Genomic DNA, 23,198 nt, shown 5'->3' on the forward strand with positions numbered 1-23,198 from the left:
GTGTTATCTATCAAAACTCAGTTTAGTTTTCAGTTATATGGAACTATTCATTTTATTATAATCAGTATAATACAATTTTCTCTGTTAAGGAGCAGGACAAAAGATACTTAATATCTTTTGCTGAATGGATGAGGTATTTCTAACTTGCTAAGACGTGACTCCACACAAAGTTAAGACTTGAATTCAAGGAAGGACTCTAATTGTACTTTTGATAATGTAAACCTAGATGTATCAGGAACTTTTATAAAAGGCATTTGAGCTTCCAAGGGAAGAATAAACCAAAAATCTTTCAGAAATAATAGTAGTTATGGGAATGAGTGATTCACAGTCAGATTGCTGTTCACTGCATTAACATTTCTAGACTATTTAACCATTTAGGAGGAACAGTGTTCTTCAATACAAGGATTTCTTCTGTTTGCAACTCTGCTAATACCACTGTGAGAAACAACAAATATGCAGTGTATCTTTTGTGGGCATGCAGCATTTCTCAGTTACATGCACCAAATTGCTCCAGTTCTGCTGCTCGGTGATCCTGCATAGCGTGGTTTCATAACAAGTCTCATAACAGGTTTCAAAAGTAACAAAAGTACATTTTCACCAAGTGCGTAATGCACCATAAAAGTCATTGTCACAGGATGCTCTTTAATGCCAAAAGTTGAGAAGGGTTCAAAAAGCAACAAGAAAAATTCATGGAAGAGAAAACTGTCAAGATAAAACTTCTGGCTCAGGAAGCTGCTGAGCTCCAGATTGCCGGAAGCTGGGAGGATACACAGACACAGTGCTACTTTTATCTTTTCCTAAGCATCTGCTACTGGGCACTGCAGAGGTAGAGCACTGGCTAGAATTGTCCTTTACTCTTACCCAAAGTGTCCTTCCTTATGTTACTCTCTGGTAACTCTGTTTTGGGATGACTGTGACTTCCCTGAACATTTTTTGTGACAGCTGGTCAACCATCTGATCCAGCCATGACTTGGAAAAATTACTGGTATGCCTCAGTAATGAGGCATTTGAAATTTCTGGAGAATGTTTCACCCATTTCACTGAATCCTGCCAAAGGAAAGGAGTGACAATCATGGGAAAGCACTGACTTCCACTAGACTCTCTGTTGATGTCAGTCTGTAGTTTGACATCGTTCATGCTAATCTTTTATAATTTCTTCAAGTCTGAAATAGTTATTTGTAATAGCAGTTTATGTGTGTAAAATATTGTGTGCATCACAGTGTTCTAACTCAGTGAAAGAAGGAAAGAAAAATTACCACTGTTGTTCCTTTGGTGATAGTACAAAACACTTATATGGCTCTCCATGGAATAATTTAAAATAAGACCTTAATTTCTGAAGAAGACTCAAATGCCATCTTTTAACTCCTCCAAGAAGGTAGTGTATAACAGTACTTTGTGTTATAACATTACACTTTGTCCTAGGAAACGGAACTTGGTTGGTCTTTCGTTGGCTTTTATTTTGTTCTTACTCAGATCCCATCAATGCTCAGTTGATAATGTGAGCACAATGTGAATTAGCAAATAATGCCAGTCTGCCTTCAGCAGCATTTGTTTCACTTCCACATTTTCCTGTTGTGAGCTGCAACCATGTTTGCTTAATGGATGGAAATACAAACAAAACAGAAATGTGCTTCTTGGTACTCAGAATTGTAAGTCAAAAGATTTGCTGCTAGATCACACATACAAACTTCCCTCTGCAAAATGGATTACCGGGAGCTTTGCTGAACCCAGTTCTTTCAGGTTGGAAAAAACCTTCCCTGAACTTCTGCTGATACTCTGTTTTAATCTTGTCGGTGTTGTATCGAGTGTTTGAGCTATGTAACACTGTTTCACCATGAGAACGTGATCAGCTTCTGTAATCTGACTGCAGGTATCGCTTTCGCTCTAGGTTTATGTCCGCTGGAGTCCCTGATATCTCAAGAACGTGCTGGCAAGAATCCCATTCACCCCTTCTGCAATGATACCGACCAAGGCAGAACGGCTCTTACTGAACCAGAGGGAATGCCGTGGTGAAAGAGAAGATAGCAATAGTGTAGGTAAAACGAGTACATTGGGGTTTTTGCACAATGCTTGGAAGAGAAATTTGCTGTGCATGTGGACAGCTGAAAACCAAACAGGCTTATATTACATACTGCATTACAGCCAAACAGCACAACGTTTAAGCTAGATTTCCCCCTGGCTATCATACTGAAAGATTTTCCACTGTGAGGAGTATCGCTACAACCTGCTGTACGTGGAGGCAATCTCAAAGCTCAGCGGTACTTGGGTAGGAAATAGGAGTCAACTAATTTGAGAAGGGGGTATTTTAAGCAGAATGGGCTCTGACTGTGTTTAATTCTTGAAGGTTAATTTGTGTGCGTAGCCCCAGACCGAGACTGTTTGTACAAGTGTGCTGCTGGCGGGAGGGGTAGTAAGACAGGCTTGTACCATGTCACAGTCGTTACTGCTGGCAGCACTGGCTACCGTGTCGTGCAGCCGGAGCGCAGTGACCCCCGTGAGGCGCGGCTCTGTCCGATGAGCCACGTTTTTTAGTTTGGGAAGCCGGCAGGATCAGGAGGTGCTCCGTGTTCTGGAGCAGGGCACTGGGGCCGCAGCAGGAGAGGACCAGCTGCGGGGCTGAGTGCAGCATCCCCGGGGCCGGCCGCGGGCTGCGGTGCGGTGGCACGGCTGCCCCCGGAGGGAATGAATGAGGAGCCGGCGAGTGTGAAGCGTTTTAGGAAACCGCGGAGCGGCTGCGTGGGACCCGCGAACCCCGGGAAGGGGGAGGCGCTCGCCCATCCCGGCACGGCGGGACAGCGCTAGCTGTCAGTAACCCACCGCGGGACGGCCCGGGAGAAAAGCCCCCGGCGCTGAGCCGTTCCCCCTCCCGACTGGCCGGTGCCGGACCCGCGCGTGTGGTCACGGCTGCCGCACCGTGTCCCGCCATCCCGACCAGGATACCGGCCCCTGCGGCGGGGGGGGGTGTCGCCATAGCAACACCCCGCCGCCCACCCGCGCGGCACGGGCCGGCTCCCCCCCGCTGCCACTCAGGCAACCGGGCGGGGCGGGGCGGGGCGGGGGAGACGCTCTATCCCTCCTCTCGCTAGTCTCGGAGCCGCGCCTCGTTGCTATTCGGGGAAGTGGCTTAGACCATAGAGTCGTGCGGAAGGTAGGTAGGCGCTCGGCCGCGGTGGCGTGTGGGATGCGGGAGGGCTCCGCGGGCGGAGGTGTCAGATCGCGGCCTGTCAGCCGGGCACCGGCGTCAGCGACCCCAGGCTCAGGTAAGCGCCGGGGTCCGGGCCGCGTCTTCCGGCCGGCGGGTGGGCGCCTCCGCCCCGCTCGCCGCTCCGCCTGGCTAGTGGCCGCGCCCCGCGGCCGGGCCCAGCCCTGCTCGGCCTGCAGCCGCCGGTGAGGCGGTAGGGGCTCGGCCCCTGAAGCTCGCCCGTGGCGGCGTGTGCTCCGTGCACGGGCCTAGCGGCCTGGCTCCGGCATCCCTCCTCTGCCCGGGGCGAGGTTTTTGAAGCCGATGTACGAGGAGGCGAGAAGCGTATCGGGGCAGAAGCCACGAAACCCCGCGGTCGGGTCGTGGGCCGTTTTACACACACTGTTTGTTTTTAAAGCAAGGCATGCCTTACTTTTGAGATGTGGACAAGGCCTCTGTGCCCTGCCCAGCATAATGTCGCTGGAGGTGCGGGGCGAGGACGGACCAGGAAGTTGTGTCTCTGCTGGGCATTCCTCGGATGCTTTTTAAATTGCAACACCAAGCGTGGCCGGCTGCTGGGAATCAGGGGGTGCTGCAGGGACATGCGGAGCCCACCCCTACACAGAAAGACCTGTACCTGATGTGGCAACAGACGGAACAAGTGCTTTACCGTTTGTTCTTGGGGTGGTTTTTTTGGTCTTAAATTACTGGTCACATGCAGGTTAGAGGCTTCATAGCGTCATGGGTCTTGAGCATGATTTGGAAGTGATTTAAAACACTAACTTATCACTGTTCGCTGTGCATTGCCAGTATGTACACAATTAGAGTTAAGATTTGTGGATGTGAGGCAGAGCTACCTATTTCCTGATGAGTGATCGTGGCTAATATATTTAGCTTTTTAATTTAAAAAAAAAACCCCTCCTTTTCACATATACAGGTCTGTTTTACAGTATTTTTCTCTGATGCAGTAACTCTGGGAAAATACTGTCAAAAGCAGCTTGCGTAGGAAGCACATAAGCACTAAAACTGATCATTAATGTGAACGGTATCATTGCCTCCTTTGTGCTTTTTAAGTGACTATTTATTGAAATAACAGTAAGAAAGGAAGTTGTCTAGAGTAATACGTTAATATTGAAATGGAACTTTAAATAAAATATTTAGGATTAGAGCTCTAGATTCATGCATTGCTTTTCCTAGATCTTTTCTGCTCAAGAACCGTGCTTAGACATGGTGCTCTTGTACTTAGTCCTTGTCTCCCTTTGCTGTGCGTATGTGTGCTGTTAAGTCAAAGAAATGTTACAAGTTTTGATGAACAGCAATGCATTCCCACTAGTAATCTATACAGTGTGTCATTGGTTCAAATACATTATCAAAACAAAAAGAACATGGAATGCTAATTCAAAGACAAACAGTGGTGTACACTTGGCTTGGCCTACCTGCAAGTGCTATAGCTGGGTTGTTGCGTCTGCTGTTAAATTCTGTATTTGCTGGAAGGGATACAGTCATTTTCCTGAATATGAGTAATGCAGAAATGTATTCAATTGTTACTGTGTAAAAGAGGATTCCTTCAATTGGCAACACCTGTTCCTAATGAGGAAAATGGAATCATCTGGGACTGTTGACAGCAGGAGTGACGCTTTTCCCTGAGAGCTTCTGGGAGGGCTGAGAGGGGGCTTCCAACCACAAAGGTGAAGACGTGCTCGGAACAAAGCATGATACAGAGAACAGGCTCTGCTGCACCCTCTGTTGTTTCATAGAATTGGGTGATTCATACCACTTTGATAGCATAAGCTACCAAAAAAAAATTGACTGCTTTGTATTTGAATACCCCTATATCCAGTTTGGAATGCAGTGAGGAAATACTAAATTTTCACATAACTTCCTTTTTTCTCTGTATGCAAGATACTTGGAAAAGTTATAAATTTATTGTTATATGTTTTTATTTATTTATGTGCTTCAGTACTTAACTGACATTTTTGTGAGTTTTTGTAGTTCTTTTTGTGAGAAAACACAAATACTGGTACTTCACTGACATATTCTTGGTGTTTCTCTGTCTGCTTTAAGTCTGAAAATGTCACTTAAAAATACTAATGTTGAGACCATTTCCAACACTTGGAAACCTACTTAAGTCTTTACTGCTTTCTGTGTTCCTTATTAGGCTATTAAATACTTTTTTAAAAGTATCAGAGTTATATGGTCTCAGATGGAAAGGAAGAGGCCTCATTTGATAAATCAGGAGGGCTATTCTGCTTGTAGAGATGGTTGTTAAGGTCACTCTAAAGTGATTATTTTAAAAAGTTGTTTAATGTCCTTATATGGAAACACTCTTTGTACGTTTTTTTTTACAGCGTTTTCTTTGTGCTAGTTTCTATTAAGAAGCTCCCAGTCTGCCTGTTCCTAACAGTTTACTTCTTGCATCCTGACAGGAACAAAGGAAATGACCCATTTTCCTTCCCCTCTCTCTTTCTCTCTCCCTGGAATACTGTTCTTAGCAGAAGATGGTAGGATGGCGTGTTCCAGGCCTCTGTATTTGTGGGGACAGCAACTGTAACTGAATTTAGTGGTAATCTGCTCCCTTTGGTTGCTGAACAGCACATTGTTTGGGATAGGAATTTGTTGGGATCCGAAATAAAACTTTGTTATATTATCCACTTTTCAAAAAGTGCTTTGGACATTCCTATACTGTAGCATAGTGTCCCTTTTTTCTGCTAGACTTGCTAAATGGGGCCTACAATTATCTACAAATAAAGTTTCACTGCTTTTTGCAAGTTAATGCAATTGTATCTTATCTATTCCTTTCTCTTTGAAATATTTTGTGTGTGCTGCTTTGTTTATCTCATAATGATTGAAATAGTATTTTGAAAATCAAAAGAAAACAGAACAGCTATAGCTCTTTCATCAATTTTCCATTATAAAGTTAAAAATGAAACATTACAATTTTTAGATGTGGGACTATGCAGAGTGTTGTCAGACACTCAACCTCACGTTATTTTAATGTTTGACTCGGTTGTATGCAGACAGACTTCAGGATTTCAGCAGTCATTGATGGATAGTGTAGTGTAGTCTGGTCCACTGACGAGTTATCACTTGTAAGCAATGCTCTAAGTGCTGGAGTTATTTGGTGTTGTAAGAAGATGTAACACACAGTGTTCTGCTACTTCTAAGATTTTGATTTGTAATGATTGGTAAAGCTTCAGGAAGATGGCTCATGGTCATCTGGGTAGTTGGTTGGTTGAATAATCTTCTACGAAACCTCATGAGGACAGTATTATGAGTTGTGAAATGAGTTGAGGCTGAGTAGCTGAGGATTCATTTGGACCTCAGTGCCTCATTTAGGTGTTATGAAACAGCAGTGTCATCTTTTTTTTTGGTTCAACTAACTTAGAATATTTCTATTCTAACAAAATACAGTGGGAAATAACTGACTGGATGCTTGTTGTACAGAGGCATTTAAGCATGCGCTGCAGTCAGAGAGCAGCTGTCCTGCAGCTTTGGTGACAGCAACTTTTTGGTCAGAGTAAGACACAAGGTGAATGTGGTTTGCCCAATAGGAAGCAGGCTTTGTAAGTTATATTTGTGGAATAACTTATTGTAAATTTAGCTTTATATGAGATGACGGACTAATTTTGAAGCTGGTTGTGTCATAATCAGTTGGCAACAATTTTGACTCTTCTGCTTTTTAATCAGGTAGCTTGGGTAATGCTGCAATGAATGGGACTATATTGTCAGTTTAAAGCAGAAATAATTAGAGAATTTGCTGTACATATTTAAATCTGAATTGTTCCCCTTTCTCCCTTTTAACTATAGGCAGCTGCTGTGGGTGACTTCTTATCTGTGATTACTGTGAGAAATGGGCGAGAAGGTCTACCTACATTAGCACTCAGTGGCTATTTATGAACTTTTCTAAACTCTTGAATTATGTTACTGATTTTATAGACAAGATGACAACAGAGGTTTGCAAACATAGAAACAAGATTTGGACAGAGCATTGAGTTACATCTGTAGGTGGGGCTGTGACTGTCTTTAAGGATTGTAACACTGGTTGGCTGGAAGCTGGAATGAGCCCTTGCATATTTTTCAAAGAAAAATAAGCTCTGTTTTTTCAAAACCATTCTTAAGGGATGTTTCCCAGGCTGTTTTGAGGAATGCCCAATTAGAGGCAGTCAGAAGATGATTAGGAACAGGACCTCCCTATTTTCCAGGCGATGGATGTATTGGGGTTTCATTAGCAAGCAAATGAACTGGGGATGGGGGGGAAAAGTAGTTGGAGGAGAAAGAAAAACTTTCCTTGCTTACGGGGTGGCTGGTGTCTGCACAGCTGCCAGGATTTGAAATGCGTGCTTCCAGGCAAATGAAATGCCGTGTGAACTGAAGACATGTTTTCTTTAAGACTCCAAGCTGCAGTTATGCTAACTTGAACTTTTCCTTTAGTCCAAAGCTTAGTATGTCTCTGCTAGGATCTGACTGTCAAACTGCCAGTGTCAGAAACTGGACTGTATCCTGCTAGAACGACTCCCGCTACCCAACAGGAAAGCATTTCTGTCTGAACACACAGGTGCCTGCATAGGTCACTTCCCTGCTTTCCCAGGCCAAGAGCTGCGTCGTCAACAAACCAAGCTGTGAAGTGCTCCTGCCACTTCGGCGTTTCCTGTCAGTGCTTTGTGGCTGCTCCAAATAAAAGGGCCTTGCTATTGCTGTGATAACTAATCTATAGCACAACTAACATCCTTGAGTAAAAAGATAAGGCCTTGCCAAAACCCAGCTGTTCTGGGTGTCTGAAACTAAAGAACAAATCTTTTTGATAGACCTTCAGATCAGGGTGAATTTTCATGTCCAGTGTGGGTTAGCCAAGTGCCAAGGTTCTGCAGTGTTTGGTGTGGTGTTCACATTCAGTGATAGTACTTGGAAGTGACTGAAAATAATGTTACAAAGTTTACCTGGAAATCCCATAGGTGTCCTGTTCTCAGGAGAATTTTTGTATGTGGTCATAATTCTCAAGTATAATTTTCTGGACAGTGGTTAGATTGCATTCACCTATTTGTAAACCATCTTTAAGAAACATATATATATATAACTCATAAGTGGAAAGGGTAAAAATAGAAGGGAAAGGACTTCCTTATGTTATTCTGTATAGGGGGTTGGGAACAGAGAATATGAATTTCAGGTTTTATATCAGAGAACTTAAAAGAAAAATTACATCAGGAGTACTGTGCATACTCAGCATTAACTTTCAGTAGATATTTGTCTTTCTTTAAAGACAGGATGGATGAAAGATCTTTAAGGATACTGAATTTTAGTCTTTTGAGTTTTAAAGGAAACTTTCTGGTTTAAAACTTCTGAGTATTTAAATGAAGTATGTTGGGTTTGATAATCGTGTGTAATTTCTTTCTGGTGAATAGCTTCACAGAAGCAGCCATTTTGATTATGGCTTGTTTATTCTGGTAATCTTTTGAGTATGTGACATTTCATTCTATGAGAATAAAATGTGATTATTATATGCGGTTGATCAGTTCAAAATGAAAGCGAATGTAATCTTCAAGTCAGCTAACATGCGCTATGGATTTTATTTTCCAGTGTCTGAAACTTGGAGTGACGAAACATGTCTCAGTCAGGTGAAAAAGTAAAGGTAAAGAGATGGCTGCATAGCCAAAATTTTTGTTTAGAAGCTATTCAACTTCTGAAAATACTTGTGGTTTTACTGAAGTGGTAAAATAGTGAATAAATGATGCCTTATTGCTTCAGATGTGTTTTGTAAAAGGAACTGTTTAGTAGAAACGGTGCTTGCGCGTGATTCTAGTAATAGGCTTTCAGATGTCTGCCAGACATTCAGGGTTTGCTTACACATTTAGAATGGTGCCTTTAGCTAAGGAAGTTTCATTTGACAGACCTTCATTTCTAATGTTTTTGCCCATCTGGGTGAGTTTTAAAAGGATTGTTAGCAAATAACTAATAGCCTTTCAAGTGATTTCCCCTGTATCCCCTCTGCCCCACTGGAAGTATGGCATTTTATAAAAACTGATCTCATCTGTGCAGAAAACATTTGGTTCCAGCTAGCTCATAGGTCCCTAAATCAAGTGGCTGCAGTTCTTGTTCAGGCTCCTATTCGGTTTTCAGTCAATTGATAACAGATGGTGAAGCAGACTGCCCTTTTTATAGCCCAAATCTCTTTGATAAGTTTTTCAGGCACATTTCTTTTTCCTGCTTTTGTGTTAGAAGCTAAACATTGTGAAGATAGGTGAACAGCTTAACAAGCAGAAAATAGATCTCTGTGTGATTGTATCTTGGTAATCTCTGCATTACTATACAATGTTCTTGTTTTTCTACATATGAGAGTATGCATTGTTTATTTTCGTAGAAGGTAGTAGCAGCAGATATGAAATTTGAACAGATATTTTTGAACTCTAGTTTAAAATCTTTGGGACTTCTAGCTACATTTTAAGATTAATAATAGTGTGTTCTTGCAAGCTTGCAGATTTTTTTTTTTATTCAAGGAGAGACTTTTGTTTGTGTGTAGCTCAAGGTACTTACCAGATTTCTGTTTATATCAGACTGCTTGGTAAATGGGCCTGTTTCAATATCTGCCTTGCTATAGCAGCAAAAAATTGTTTTATTCTCTGTTTTTCCGCATGCTTTATATACCTCTGCGCTTCATTGTCTAGAATCAACTGAACTCTGTTTCAACTTTTTAGGGGGAAGGGGATCTCACTTATATTCCACTTTTGTTTTCTTGTCAGTTTTCCGACTCAGCAGGCTATGTGGGATTCGCTAATCTGCCCAACCAGGTTCACAGGAAATCTGTGAAGAAGGGCTTTGAATTCACACTGATGGTGGTTGGTAAGTGACTTGTTTAAGTATTTTTGACTGGTAACAAGAACAACATTTCTTTCACATAGACATGTTTATCTTCCTACTTAGCAATTGACTGCTATACAGAAGAAAAACTTTGAACATCTATATATTCTGTAATTAAATGTCTTGCTATTTTGTCATGTTTGGTAGGAGGGAGTATTTTTAGTGATTAAAGATGATGACTTTGAGCCAACAGGACATTCTTGTATTCCTGACTCATCATCAGATGGTGGGGATAGTTGCTTAATCTTTCTTTGACTCCTGTTTCCCCAGCTGAAGGCATGAATGCACATGGTGAATGTCTTGCTGTTGAAATGGTGATGCTATTCTTGTGTTTTCTGCTGTTCCACACTGACTCACTCTGGTATTATAACTAAACTTTTAATTTGCCTGTTTTGTGAATATGCACCTGTAGGAGTCTTTGATGGAAAGTCCTTTAGGCACAAAGCTGTTTTAAGTGACATGTTGAATTATACTTGCATTGAATCAGTTTAATGTTATACAAGTGCAAAGGGAGTCCACAGTATTATCACTTTTTTGTAGTAGTTATCTCAGAACTACATGTTATTGAAAAAAGAAAATGAGATGTGTAACGCTTCCTTCTTGTCTGTGCTCTGTAGTACCATTTGAAATTATTTGGTGACAGAGTGTCCAGCAATGTCTGTAAAATAAATAGCCAATTCATGATAAGCGTCGAGGTCTTTTTTTATTTCATGTAGTTTGTGGTGATAAATACAGATAACTTCTCCATCTCTAAGATTAGGTTAGTAGCATCTAAAATAACATGGCCAGTTGTCCTGAATGCTGACTCCTTTGATTTTCTGGGTTAGGAAAAAAAGTGACTTTTTGAAATTCAGGATTAATAATTGCAATTACAGGTTTAACTCTGATATAGGACAAAATTAGTATGACATGAAGTTCTAGAATTATGGAACTTCTTATGTGGATTTTAAATAATTTTCTTATGATTTTTATTTCATGTTTCAAAGGATGTATGTATGCTAAGTATAAAGGTGCAAAGCTCAACTGTTAGTCTGGGATTGCTTTATTAATTCTCCCTACTAAGAGTGTTCCAGGTTCCATTTTTAGCTTAGGAAAACCTTAAAGCTGTCAGAAATTTTCAGCAGGAGAGTTCCAGCTCCTAATTTTGTAAGTTTAAGTTTAAAAAGTGCTTTTATTTCCCTGAAGTAACCTAACTATCTCTAGATCTATCTAGTCAAAGTGCTGTATGACCTTTCAGGTTTTATTATGAAATCTATTATAGTGAACTTCGCATTTTCATGTAACACTTATAAAAACTCTAGAGGCTTGCTTTTCCTGTGTTTTTTAAAGTGCTTAGCTGAACCTTTGATGTTTTTATCTCAAAAACTAGGGTGGATCCTGATGAACAAATTATTTTTCCTCCATAATGTGGGCTTGGGGAAAGAGGACATGCTTTAAAAAGCCTGGAGTAAAAGCTTTATATGCTTAATAACCTGAATTATTTTGATTGTAGGTGAGTCTGGCTTGGGAAAATCCACTTTAATTAACAGTTTGTTCCTGACTGATCTTTATCCAGAACGTTATATTCCTGGAGCTGCAGGTAAATGTGGTTTTGCAGTTCCTCCAGCACATACCCTATGAAATGTCATGTTCTTTCAGTTAACATTGCTTCATTCTGATGATAACTTCACCCATGAGACCCCTTTCTTCATGCTGTCTAAATGTATTTTAATCCTCCAAATTATATTTTTTTGAGCTGTCATTTTCTTATTTATATTTCCTTTCAAAGACTCAGCTTTTGTTGTTTCTTCATCAATTGTTATTAAAAATCCAACCTCCCAAACCTTTTAGGTGTCCATATACCTAAATGTGGTTTTGCTCTAATCCCCATTTCCTCTAATGTTTTTTTGCCTGTAATGCCTTAAATCCTGGTTAGAGGTGTGGATACTTTTTGACAAATAATCTAGCATGCTTCTGAGTATTATAATTTTATTTTTGCATATTGTCACGAGTAAATTGCCTTTTTTTACTTCGCTGCTTCTTGTTTATTTACAAAAATGTGTTAAATTTTTGCTAGCTAGCTGTTTGGGTTTTTTTTAAATATATCATGTCATGTAGGTTACAATACACTTCAGATTGGAATTCCTCCTTTGTTGCTCTCTCCTGCAGGGGTTTCTGCAGCAATTGATAGGCATAATAACAATCAAAATGTTCCTTTATTTTAGAGAAAATAGAGAGAACAGTTCAAATCGAAGCATCTACAGTAGAGATAGAGGAGCGAGGGGTGAAACTGCGTTTAACAGTAGTTGACACACCAGGATATGGAGATGCCATTAACAGCCAGGACTGGTATGTGTGTAAATACTGCTTTGCTTGATAGAGTTTGTATCTTACACAAACACTACACTAGTGTCTCTGTCTCTCTGAACTTAAGTGATTCAGCTGGTGATCTTTGGATAACTTTGATGTACTAAAAGGAAGCAATAGATTCATTATTCTTAACATTAATGGAGGGTTATTCATGGTAGAGGTTTTCTTCTGAGTCCTTGCAGTTATAGCACAATTTTCTAAGCACTTCTGCATTCTTAGTGCTCATCTTCATATTGTGAGTGACATGATCGTTTAGTTTGTGTGAGCTTTCAAATCAACTTTCTCTTATTTTTGTTGCCTAAAGTACACATCTCTAGTAAAACTTTATTACTTTGTACAACTTTCTGCTTCAATTTTATAACCACTTTTTTATGTTTCTGAAAGGTCTGGTTAGTGTTCTCTAGGCTGTCTGTGATTCTCCCTCAAAATTAATGGCCTTTCCTCCAGTAAGGTTCTCTGTGACAACTGTAGTCAACTTTTTGTCTCCATAGGTGTTCTGATAGGGCAGAATTCTGGCATGGGGATTTTTTTTGGATGTCTTTTGTGTCTCTGACCCATCCAGTTTCCATTATTTTTAAGACAGTACTTTTTATTCCCTGTCCTTTATGTATACTACTAGCAATTTCGATAGAACTGCATCTTTTTGATGGAGTTACTACTTGGCGCTCTCTGGCTTAAATATCACTGATAATCTTTAATGTCTGAAATAATTGTCTGCAGATACACTGGACAACATACATAATTGCGTTAGCATAAAGATCATGAAGAAAGAAAATGGTAAAATAGCTATGAAGGAACTGGGCAGTTTGTAACAAAATTAGAATTAATAAGTTTGTTCATAGATGTAATTTCCAAATCATTGTTGTCATGCTCTTCAGCTGTGGAAAACTGATCTTGTGATAACTTTTTTTCAAATAAAGATGAGATATATTAATGTGCTTACTAGGATGCCTGAATTATTCCAGTGCAACTAGAAGCTAAACTTTGAATTTCCATGTGGTTGTCTTTTAAGAAGTGCTAAGTATTTGTTTTGCTTGGCCATTATTTTTTGTTGACACTTTTTTGTGGTGGTGGTAATCTGAAGGCAAACAAAGTGTCACAGTGCAGGGAAGGGGAGCATAAAGGTAATACTGGTTGATTTGAGTTCTTCAGTATAAGTTGAAGGTCAGGAGGGAGACAGCTGATAAGGTAAACATCTATAATGCTAATGGAATGTTTTGTAATCTTGATAGAATGCTGTGTTGTCTGGAGTATTCTGAAGAACATTGTTATCAGACATGGTTTTTTCTTTTTTCTATGATGTACTGTAGAAAAACAGCAAAAGTGAAGGCAGTGAAGTTATATAATACAGTAAATGAAAGTTTGAAAGTGAAGCAGTAGTGGGATTTTTTTACTTACCTCCCACTTTTTGTACTTTATTAAGTTAAAAATAATTGGACTTTCAGAATAACACTAAGGCATCTTTCTGGACTGCAGCACGGTCTTGCTTATTTTGTGCACTGTTGACTAGAGCTTCCTTCCGCTGTAGCTAAGAGCTCTGCAGCGTGTGTATTGTGTTACATAGAGCTCTTCCTGTTGATTGTGTTCTAATGCCCTTTGTTTATTCTGTTAAGATGTTTCTTAGAGACCTACGTGTTCAGATTTTTCCCCTTTCTTTTTGGAGGCTTGCTAAATAGAGTCAGTCCATGATGATTCAGACCCAGTAGAACAATTTACTGGTTTATACTTAGTTTTCTGTGACAGATCTTCATCATCAAAATACATTATGGGAACAAATAGTACTTAGATACTACAAAATTAAAAGATGCAGTTAATTTTAATTGTCTCTTTCTAGTCCCTTTTTTTTTTAATGTCATATAAGAAGTCTTTGAGCCATGGTAAATGTCATTTTGACTAAGTCTGTTAGTCTTTACAGGATGTCATAGGGACTTGGATGGATAGACTCTTTGTTTCAAACTGTAGTCAAGACTAACCCAGTGCAACTACCTTCCTTCCGTGTTAGTTCAGAGGAAGCAGCAAGTTCGTGTTCTTGAACTTATGTTTGTGTTCAGCAGTATTTACTGCAATTATGGTTAACCGATAGATGGTGCTGATCTTGATCCAAGTTTTATAAAGCACTTTTTTTGGGAAAGCTGCAATTTGTGCAGACTACCTGTTCTTCAGGGTGATGAATTTTACTAAGGTTATTTTTGAACAGAAGTAAATCAAACTGGCACAATGTCTCTAGGAGGCAGCAATCTCTGATCCTGTTTCAAATATCTTTCTCCTGAGTAGGTTTCCTGATGGCTTTTGGTTTCTGTCTTTGCATTGGTGAAAGGGCTTTATTTTAGAGATGGAAGCTGGAGTCAATTTTATGTATTTTCTGTCACGGAAGAAGTGCTAGTAAGGATTAATTGTCAGGAGTTTGTCCAGTGGGTCTCCTGCATTGGAAGAATAACAATGTTGGATTGGGAAATGAGTTATTAGAGAATGTGTTGTATAAAGTTGATTATTTTTTGTTTTCCAAATACTGTTGTACTTAAAACAGACTGTGAGAAAAGGAGGATGCTAACCACAGTTAACCATAGTGATAATTTTTTAGATTCTGTGTGAAGCTTTAGTGCTAACTGGAGATCTGTATTCTAGAATTAAACTACACTTAGGAATGCTCTTGACATCAGCTTAGGCATGTGTTTGGAGAATAGCAAAATTCTTTATGGTGGGAGGTTGGAAGCATAGAATGGCTCTTCCATGCATGGAAGGACATTGGGATTGTGAGAGAAGTACGTCCTTAAGGTAACCTATTTCATCAGACAGAAGAGAAAGGGTCCAAGGAGGGGAGGGGAAAAAAAGCTGCTTCATGCATAGATCTGGGATCAAATCTGTCATCAAAAGGATACTTGACACAAACAGTCTGCAGGTTAACTTGTTAGATATTGCTCATCATATGCCTCATTTCATCTTGGTTGCAGTGTTGCAGGTCATTCTTTGATAACTGCTTTCTGGCTGCTGCTAACTTTCTTTTTCTACTGGGTTATGTTAAGTTGTATTTTGTGTGTTTTTGGCAGCTTGGTAATATTGTTCATTTTCCCCCAGTGGGCTTAAATACAACGGTTGTGTTGTTTGCTGTTATAATACAGGATGTGCTATCTCCTAAGTAATGATAGCACAGTGGTATAAGCCAGGTGTTTCCCGGAAGTCAGAAGGTACAGGACACTAACACCATATTTATAAGGAAAATTATAGCAGTTACAGCTAGAAAACTGCACGTAAACTAAATACATTGCCAGGGAAATGTGTGATAGTTGCTTTCCCATTGTTTGTGCTTGGTTTCTGTCCTAATATTTCTATGTCTTCACACTCGTTACCTTTCACCAGCTAAGAGGAGAGTACCTAAGATCAACAGAAACGTAAACCATGTTCTCCTTTTTCAACATGTTTAGGTATTAAGATGCTAATTCTTAAAGACTTGAGCAGCACTAAGGTCAAAACCCAATAAATTCTATGTCTTGCTGTGTCATCTTCTGTACTATGATTTAGAATGGTACAAATCTTGCAAAGATATAAATGTGTATTTATATTCTATTATAGATTTATTTCTCCTAGATCCAAATGCTTACTCAACTTTGGAAAATCAAATTTCCCTCCAGGATATCTTACATCATTCTTGTCACTTTCTTTCCTTATCTTCATTACAGCCATGCAGCCCAGGGGTTGAGCTTCTGTGTGTTCATTTTTTCCTGATTACTAATTCTTTTTTTGTGTGTTTTTTGTGTGTTTCTTCCTTAAATTTCTCTAGTCAAATTTGCACTTTCTCAACCACAGAAATACTGTTTTTCAAGTTAAGCTTTCTGCTCAGTTTTTCCCCAAGTAGTTTAAGATATGTTCATGACACACAGTCGTCTGCCTAATCTTATCTTCATCAGTGTGTTCATTTCCCTTCCCCTGAAGTACTTAATATAAAGTGTCCTTTTATATTAATGTTGTTTGCAGGTGTCTACATGCTCTGGAATATCTTAAAACAATCTTCTTAGTAATGCATTGTGTTTTCTTTTCTCTCTCTAGTCACTGCTATTTGTATCTGATTAATCTATGTGATCAAATTTTGCGTTCCTTTACTTTTTTTGTAGGGCATATTTTAAATTGCCTTGAACTAAGTAGGAATTATTTTTCTTTTCCAATAGAAAATGATTCTGTAAGTTAACAAAAATAGCTTAATAAGTCATGTGATGCTTGCAGATGTATTTGTACTTAATTCAAATAGACTAGAATACCAGAATTTTCATAGGTAACTGTAGAAGCCTAGCTCTAGGGTCAGGGTTGTGAATCAAGAGGATATCCGGGATATGTCATTTGTCAGCTGGTTTAAAAACAAATCCTCACCCCCTACCCCCAGAAAAAAAGGAGAAAAATCCTCAATCTTCTGTTCCTGTCTGTGTTGTCTCAGCACTGAGTGCTTTTTTCCTGAGCTTGCACTTGAACTTGATTCAGTGTACAGTATAACACTTGAAAGTAGCTCTAGGCATAGACACTTGGTGGTTGCTGGGAAAATATCTTTTTGTGATATCAAAATACTTTTCCTTAGTAGTAGCTACAATGCTAGGAAGTTGAATTTTTGTAGGAGAAATGTTCTTAATGAAAGTGCAATTCTCCTCCTGTTCTTATATTTTCATAATTATTTTTTTATTATTTTTAAAGCTGATCTAAGATGCCTCTCTTTCTTCTCCCTCCCCCACCCCCCCAGCTTCAAAACAATTATCCAGTACATTGACAACCAGTTTGAAAGATACCTTCATGATGAGAGCGGTCTAAACAGGCGCCACATTATAGACAACAGAGTCCACTGCTGTTTTTACTTCATCTCTCCCTTTGGGCATGGGTAAGAAAAAGCTCTTGAGCTCTTGTATTTTAGGGCATTATGTCTTGTTCATAAGTCTGTTCATGACTTAAACTGGAAACTTAACATTAAAGTTAATTGAGTTACTTCCCACACTGTCAGTTAGCCAATGTGATTAAGATGGTCCTTGGGGATTAATGCTCTTTTCTGCTTTGTCTCCTTTTTGGCATTTAATATTGTTTTGAAGCAATCAGTATTACAATGTTTATCACCCAGAAACATAAGAGCTTATCTAGTTTATCTTATAGTGACAATTTTAATTGCAATTCAGCCTTTACACAACCAAGCTGATAAGCAATTGCTCTGACTTAATTTATTCTGGAAATACTATTTATGTAGATATTTGAAATAAATAATTTTTAATACATTTGATCTGTTAAAAAACCAAAACCAAACAAAAACAACATTAAAAAAACCCACCCCTTTTTTTCCCCTACTTTTTTCTACTTGTTGGCAGGCTGAAACCATTAGATGTAGAATTCATGAAGGCTCTTCATGGAAAAGTCAACATTGTCCCTGTGATTGCCAAGGCTGACACACTGACGCTGAAGGAGAGAGAAAGGCTGAAGAGAAGAGTAGGTCTAACACTTGATCGTGAGAACCATGCAACCATACAGTGTTAAAGCCAAATATCAAGTAAATTCAAACTGAAGAGGGGTGAATGATATTGACTAAGGACCTAATCTTCAGAAAGTGCGAGGTGGGAGATTTTCACTGAAGTCTGATGTGCTTTACCAATTACACTTGCTGAGAATCTGGCCATTGTTGGCTTCATGTATCTTGACAAGCAGTGCGCCCCGACAGAGCCGGTTCTGAGGAAAACGGTTTGTAACGAGGACTCGAATCATCCTGAAATGCACGTAGTGTAGATGTTTCAGACTAGGTCTCATTTAGTCCAGTGGACTGAATGCCCATTGGTGGGAGCACATTAGATATGATCTGAGAGTGTATCTTTAAGTTTAGTTTCATCCAAAAGAAACTTGGTTTCCCTACTCTGTGCTGTGTGGTTTACAGCAGAATGTGATTAAGTTGAGGTGATTGGAAACTTTCTTAATAAGTGCATCCATGATACAAACTAAAACCATAATGTAGAGGCAGGGCAGTTGGGCTGATATATTAGCAGGATGCTTTTTGTAGCTCAGTTGTTATCGAAAAATGTATGTTGTCTTTTACATGTTTTTCCTACTAGGCTATCTGTTCATGTAAAATACCAGGACATACTCAGGATTGCACAGAGAAAGTCCTTCAGACAGTGGTACTAAAATAAATCTTTTTGCATTGGAACATCTACTTGAATTTTTTTTTTCTGCCAAACCTTTTCCTAGCCTCTGCCAACTAGGACATTGTAGTGAATTCTACAGGAATAAATATTTGTGGTTGTACAAGTCTTTCACCTTAAATCTAATTTCCCTTTTATCTCATCATAGAATAATCTGTACGTATTTAATTTTCCCTAGTTTATCCTCTTTGATTCAGAATGGCTTCATGTACCTTGTTAAAGAGAGGAATGGGTAGGTGGTGAGATTGTATTATGCTGAGAGGTGGCTCAGTAAAATTTATTGAGATCACAAGCTTTTTTCAGGTTATAGTGACTCAAACCCAGTACATTCGCTTGTAAAGCATAACAGATTTGAACCCTATAAAGCATGTGAATTTTTACAAGTTTAATAACTTATGACTTGAGTGGTATAGAGATAGTTAGTACTTCTAAAATGCAGTCTATGCTTTGCACCAGAGTATGCAAGCTTTTTTTCATGGTAAGATTATATCTTAATCTTTTATATTATGTCTTAATGTCATTTTGTACTACCACTTTTTGATTTTCATGGAGGATGTGATAAATGTTTTGATTGTGATCCTCTGGCTTCTAGTAGTCCTTTAGAATGGTCATTGGATCTTTATTCCAAGGGCTTTTGTATGGGGTGTTTTTCTGTTTTCTTGAAGAGGGAGTACAGCTTTATTTAACTGGGAAAATAGTGTAGTTAAAATCATGCTTACATTAGCCGAACTTCACCTGAATTCAGAGGATTTGTTTGGGGTTTTTTTGGGTGAACCAGTGCCACAATCAAAGGTGTGACCATGGTCTAGGCATGTTAGCAACTACAGTTTAGCAAGGTGAGGTACTGCTGGCATTACTGTTGTGTTTGTATAAAGCTCAGCGATATAAGAAAACTTACCCAAGAAATGGAATAAATCCTCTGCATCTGAGGAAGTTTAAAGTGGGGACAGTTCTGACTGTCTGAACCTTGTCTGCAATGTAGATAAGCATTCACTGAAGGTGGGGAGAGGGATTTATACAAAAGTAACCAGCTTTATGATGAACTAGGTGAAAGGGAGAAGAAAAAAAAATGTTCCTTCATTGAGTTAAAAAGGATCTGCTGGGTCTTGCTGGGAGAAATTCTGTCCAGGCCCTTGAGATTTTATTTTGTTCTTCCACAACTGCTATGAGGAGATGACAGGTACTGTGGGCAAATTGAAAGAACTCACAGGGAAATAACAAAGCCAGAGTGGCTGCTTATGCTGGTTTAATCGTTTTTCTTTTTCTATGGCTGTACTGACTTGATGAAGGATTTTTATCTGATAGTAATATTGTTTGTGGAGCTGCTACTTTATAAAAAGCAACTGTATTTAATCTTTCAGCAGTGTACTTCGGGCTCATTTTGCTTAGGTTCTTATTTTTTGGTTCAGCATTTGGTAGCAGAATGATGTTGAAAGATTTGAAACAGAAAGTAAAGGCAGGGACTGGGAGAACGAGAAAGTGTCCACTGTAGGAGAAGATCAGGTTTAATACCATCTAAGGAACCTGAAGGTGCACAAGTCCATGGGACCTGATGAGATGCATCCACAGGTCCTGGGGGAACTGCTCGATGAAGTAACTAAGCCACTATCCATCATGTTTGAGAAGTTGTGGCAGTTCGGTAAAGTCTCTGCTGAATGAAAAAGGGAAACATAACCCCCACTCTTAAAAAGGGAAAAAAGGAAGATCCAGGGAACTACAGGCCAACAAGTCTCACCTCTGTGCCCGGCAAGATCGTGGAGTGGATCCTCCTGGAAACTGTGCTGGGGTACATGAAAAATAAGGAAGTGATTGGTGACAGCCAACATGGCTTCACTAAGGGGAAATTGTGCCTGACAAATGTGGTGGCCTTCTATGAGAGGGTTACAGCGTTGGTGGATGAGGGAAGAGCAACTGACGTCATCTACCTGGACTCGTGCAAAGCTTCTGACACTGTCCCACATGACATCCTTGTCTCTAAATTGGAGAGACATGGATGTGACGGATGGACCACTTGGTGGATCAGGAATTGGCTGGATGGTCACACTCAAAGAGTTGGGGTCAGTGGCTCGATGTCCAGCTGGAGAGCAGTGACGAGTGGTGTCCTCAGGGGTTGGTGTTGGAACTGGTGCTGTTTAACATCTTTGTTGGTGACACAGACAGTGGGACTTGAGTGCACCCTCAGCAAGTTTGCTGATGACACCGAGCTGTGTGGTGCAGTCGACAACGCTGGAGGGAAGGGATGTGCCATCCAGAGGGACCTGGACAGGCTGGAGAGGTGGGACCGTGCCAACCTCATGAAGTTCAACAAGGCCAAGTACAAGGTCCTGCCCATGGGTCAGGGCAATCCAAAGCACAAACACAGGCTGGGCGAGGAGTGGATGGAGAGCAGCCCTGCAGAGAAGGACTTGGGGGTACCAGTGGGTGGAAAACTGCCTATGAGCCAGCAATGTGCACTCGCAAGCCCAGAAAGCCAACCGTGTCCTGGGCTGCATCAAGAGAAGTGTGGCCAGCAGGTCGAGGGAGGGGATTCTCCCCCTCTACTCCACTCTCATGAGACCCCACCTGGAGCCCTGTGTCCAGCTCTGGGGGCACCAACATCAGAAGGACATGGACCTGCTCGAGCAGGTCCCCAGGAGGCAACAAAGATGATTGGAGACTGGAGCAGCTCCCCTGTGAGGACAGGCGGAGAGAGTTGGGGGTGTTCAGCCTGGAGAAGAGAAGGCTCTGGGGAGCCCTTCTAGTGGCCTTCTAGGACTTAAAGGGGCTACAGGAAAGATAGGGAGGTGTAGGGGTAGGATGAGGGATAATGGTTTTAAACTGAAAGAGGACAGATTTAGACTAGATGTAAGGAAGAAATTCTTTCCTGTGAGGGTGGTGAGGCCCTGGCACAGGTTGCCCAGAGAGACTGTGGCTACCCCCTCCCTGGCAGTGTTCAAAACCAGGTTGGACAGGGCTTTGGGCAACCTGGGCTAGTGGAAGGTGTCCCTGCCCATGGCGGGGGATTAGAACTAGATGATCTTTAAGGTCCCTTCCAGCCCAAACCATTATATGATTTAAGTGGAATGTTAATTAACTTACAGTATAATTCACTGGGAATCAGAATGTTCTTTGTTAGTTCAAATACATAAAATAAACTAATATAAAATAGGTTCTAGCTATAGTCATCTTTCACAAAAGCAGTTCTAAGATGTAATGAAGAGGAACATACTCTTACCAGGTTTTAGTGCTTGCTGTAATTGTTTTGGGACTCTTCTGTGCTCCTTTTGTCTGCTGTTTGCTGGCCTCTCTTAGGGTCAAGCATAGCATAGTGCACATGCTGTTTGACATTCGCTTCTGTGTATTGTTAACACTGGATTGTAGCTGAAACATGGCAGTAGTGCAAGCAAACGTGTTTCCCAGTGTGGCTTTGGAGTCGCTTTTTTTCAGTACAATTCTGTAAGTGATGTTAGATTGAGTGTTTATGATGTACGTTTATTGTGAAAGATGTAGATGAATCCCAGTTTAATGAACAGATTAATTTAAAGGCAACCTCTCGACCATATTCAGTGCTAATCCATGTCTAGTTTTTTTCTAGTTAGAGCAAAGTTGCTTTTAACTAGCTAGTCTTTAAAACAATCTTGACTTAAATATATGGACACCACATTTATGCATTGGCCAAATATAACAAGATGAATGGTGTTTATGCTGTAGTCTGAGGGAGTGGTTAGGAAACAGGTAAACAAGTCTTCAATTATTTTTGTACTGCTGGCAAAGGTCACTCTACAAACTGAGTTTATACTAAGTCAAATGTATAATGTGATTCCAAAGCTTTGAAAGTCTAGCTACTGTATATTGTTCTAACTCAAAGCATCTTGGCTAACAGAATCTCTAATCAAGAATAAGAATCAAAATCCTGCTTTGATGACGCAGCTTGAAGTCTTATTTTTTTTAGATGTTTCTGCCATTTGGCCATCAATCTAAAGTAAAATGTTTTTGTTTTGCCGCTTTGGACTAAGCAGCAAGATCAGTTTGTGGTGCTTGAAAAGGAAACCCAGCTTGGAGTAATTCCTGTTTGGTCTTTCTGGAATTCAAAGTTAGTTTTTTAAAAACTCTTGAGTGGGAAGAAATGCAGGGTAGTTTCACAAGCTGTGCCATGCAAGGCTGCTAAGGAAACCTGCTCAAAAGAATGACTTCATGAGAGGGGAACTAATATTTTGACTTTTTTTTTTAATTTCCCATGGGAAGGCTAATCTTTAGGAACACAGAATCCTCTGAGGCCAATAAAATTCAGGTTCGAAGAAGCAAAATGCTGCTTCATTGTTAGGACTATAAAATACAGTTTGTTTTTATTGCAATTCTTTTTCCTTTCAGGAAAGCACTAGGTTTAACAGCTGTAATATATTATTCTAGCACCCCTTGTTGTCGACTTTCCCGTTATTGTTTCACTTGCATTTTATCTTCAAGATCTCAGCCAGGTTAAACATGCTTTCTTGTTTTATGCAGCTACTTAAAGGCATCGCACTGCAGCACTGTCCCGCTATCCCAGCTGTGTATCTTTTATTATCATTTGGTGACAGTTTAGTTATCTTCTATTTTGCAAAACAGTAACAACATGCATTGATATAAATGTAATTGTGTGATTGTAACTGTTAATTGCTTATTGTCAACACTTACTCCCAAAT

The 23,198-nt window shown here is 40.0% G+C and overlaps 1 protein-coding gene across 3 annotated transcripts in view; it reads left to right on the forward strand.

Annotated features, from left to right (window-relative positions):
* Positions 1-3,003: 3,003 nt before the first annotated feature.
* Positions 3,004-23,198, forward strand: part of LOC141951129 (septin-2) — a 41,895-nt gene continuing 21,700 nt past the window's right edge. For 2 of the 3 annotated variants that reach the window (XM_074886965.1, XM_074886967.1), the window contains exons 1-7: positions 3,170-3,260; positions 8,756-8,807; positions 9,916-10,015; positions 11,526-11,612; positions 12,238-12,361; positions 17,106-17,240; positions 17,716-17,833. In XM_074886965.1, the coding sequence (XP_074743066.1) occupies positions 8,781-8,807; positions 9,916-10,015; positions 11,526-11,612; positions 12,238-12,361; positions 17,106-17,240; positions 17,716-17,833 (591 nt within the window). In that variant the 5' untranslated portion in view covers positions 3,170-3,260; positions 8,756-8,780. Of the gene's footprint in view, positions 3,149-3,169; positions 3,261-8,755; positions 8,808-9,915; positions 10,016-11,525; positions 11,613-12,237; positions 12,362-17,105; positions 17,241-17,715; positions 17,834-23,198 lie in introns of those variants that run through there. The other variant, XM_074886966.1, reaches the window with a different exon arrangement.

The sequence above is a fragment of the Strix uralensis genome, chromosome 17 (assembly GCF_047716275.1).
Source record: "Strix uralensis isolate ZFMK-TIS-50842 chromosome 17, bStrUra1, whole genome shotgun sequence".
Classification (NCBI taxonomy): Eukaryota; Metazoa; Chordata; class Aves; order Strigiformes; family Strigidae; genus Strix; species Strix uralensis.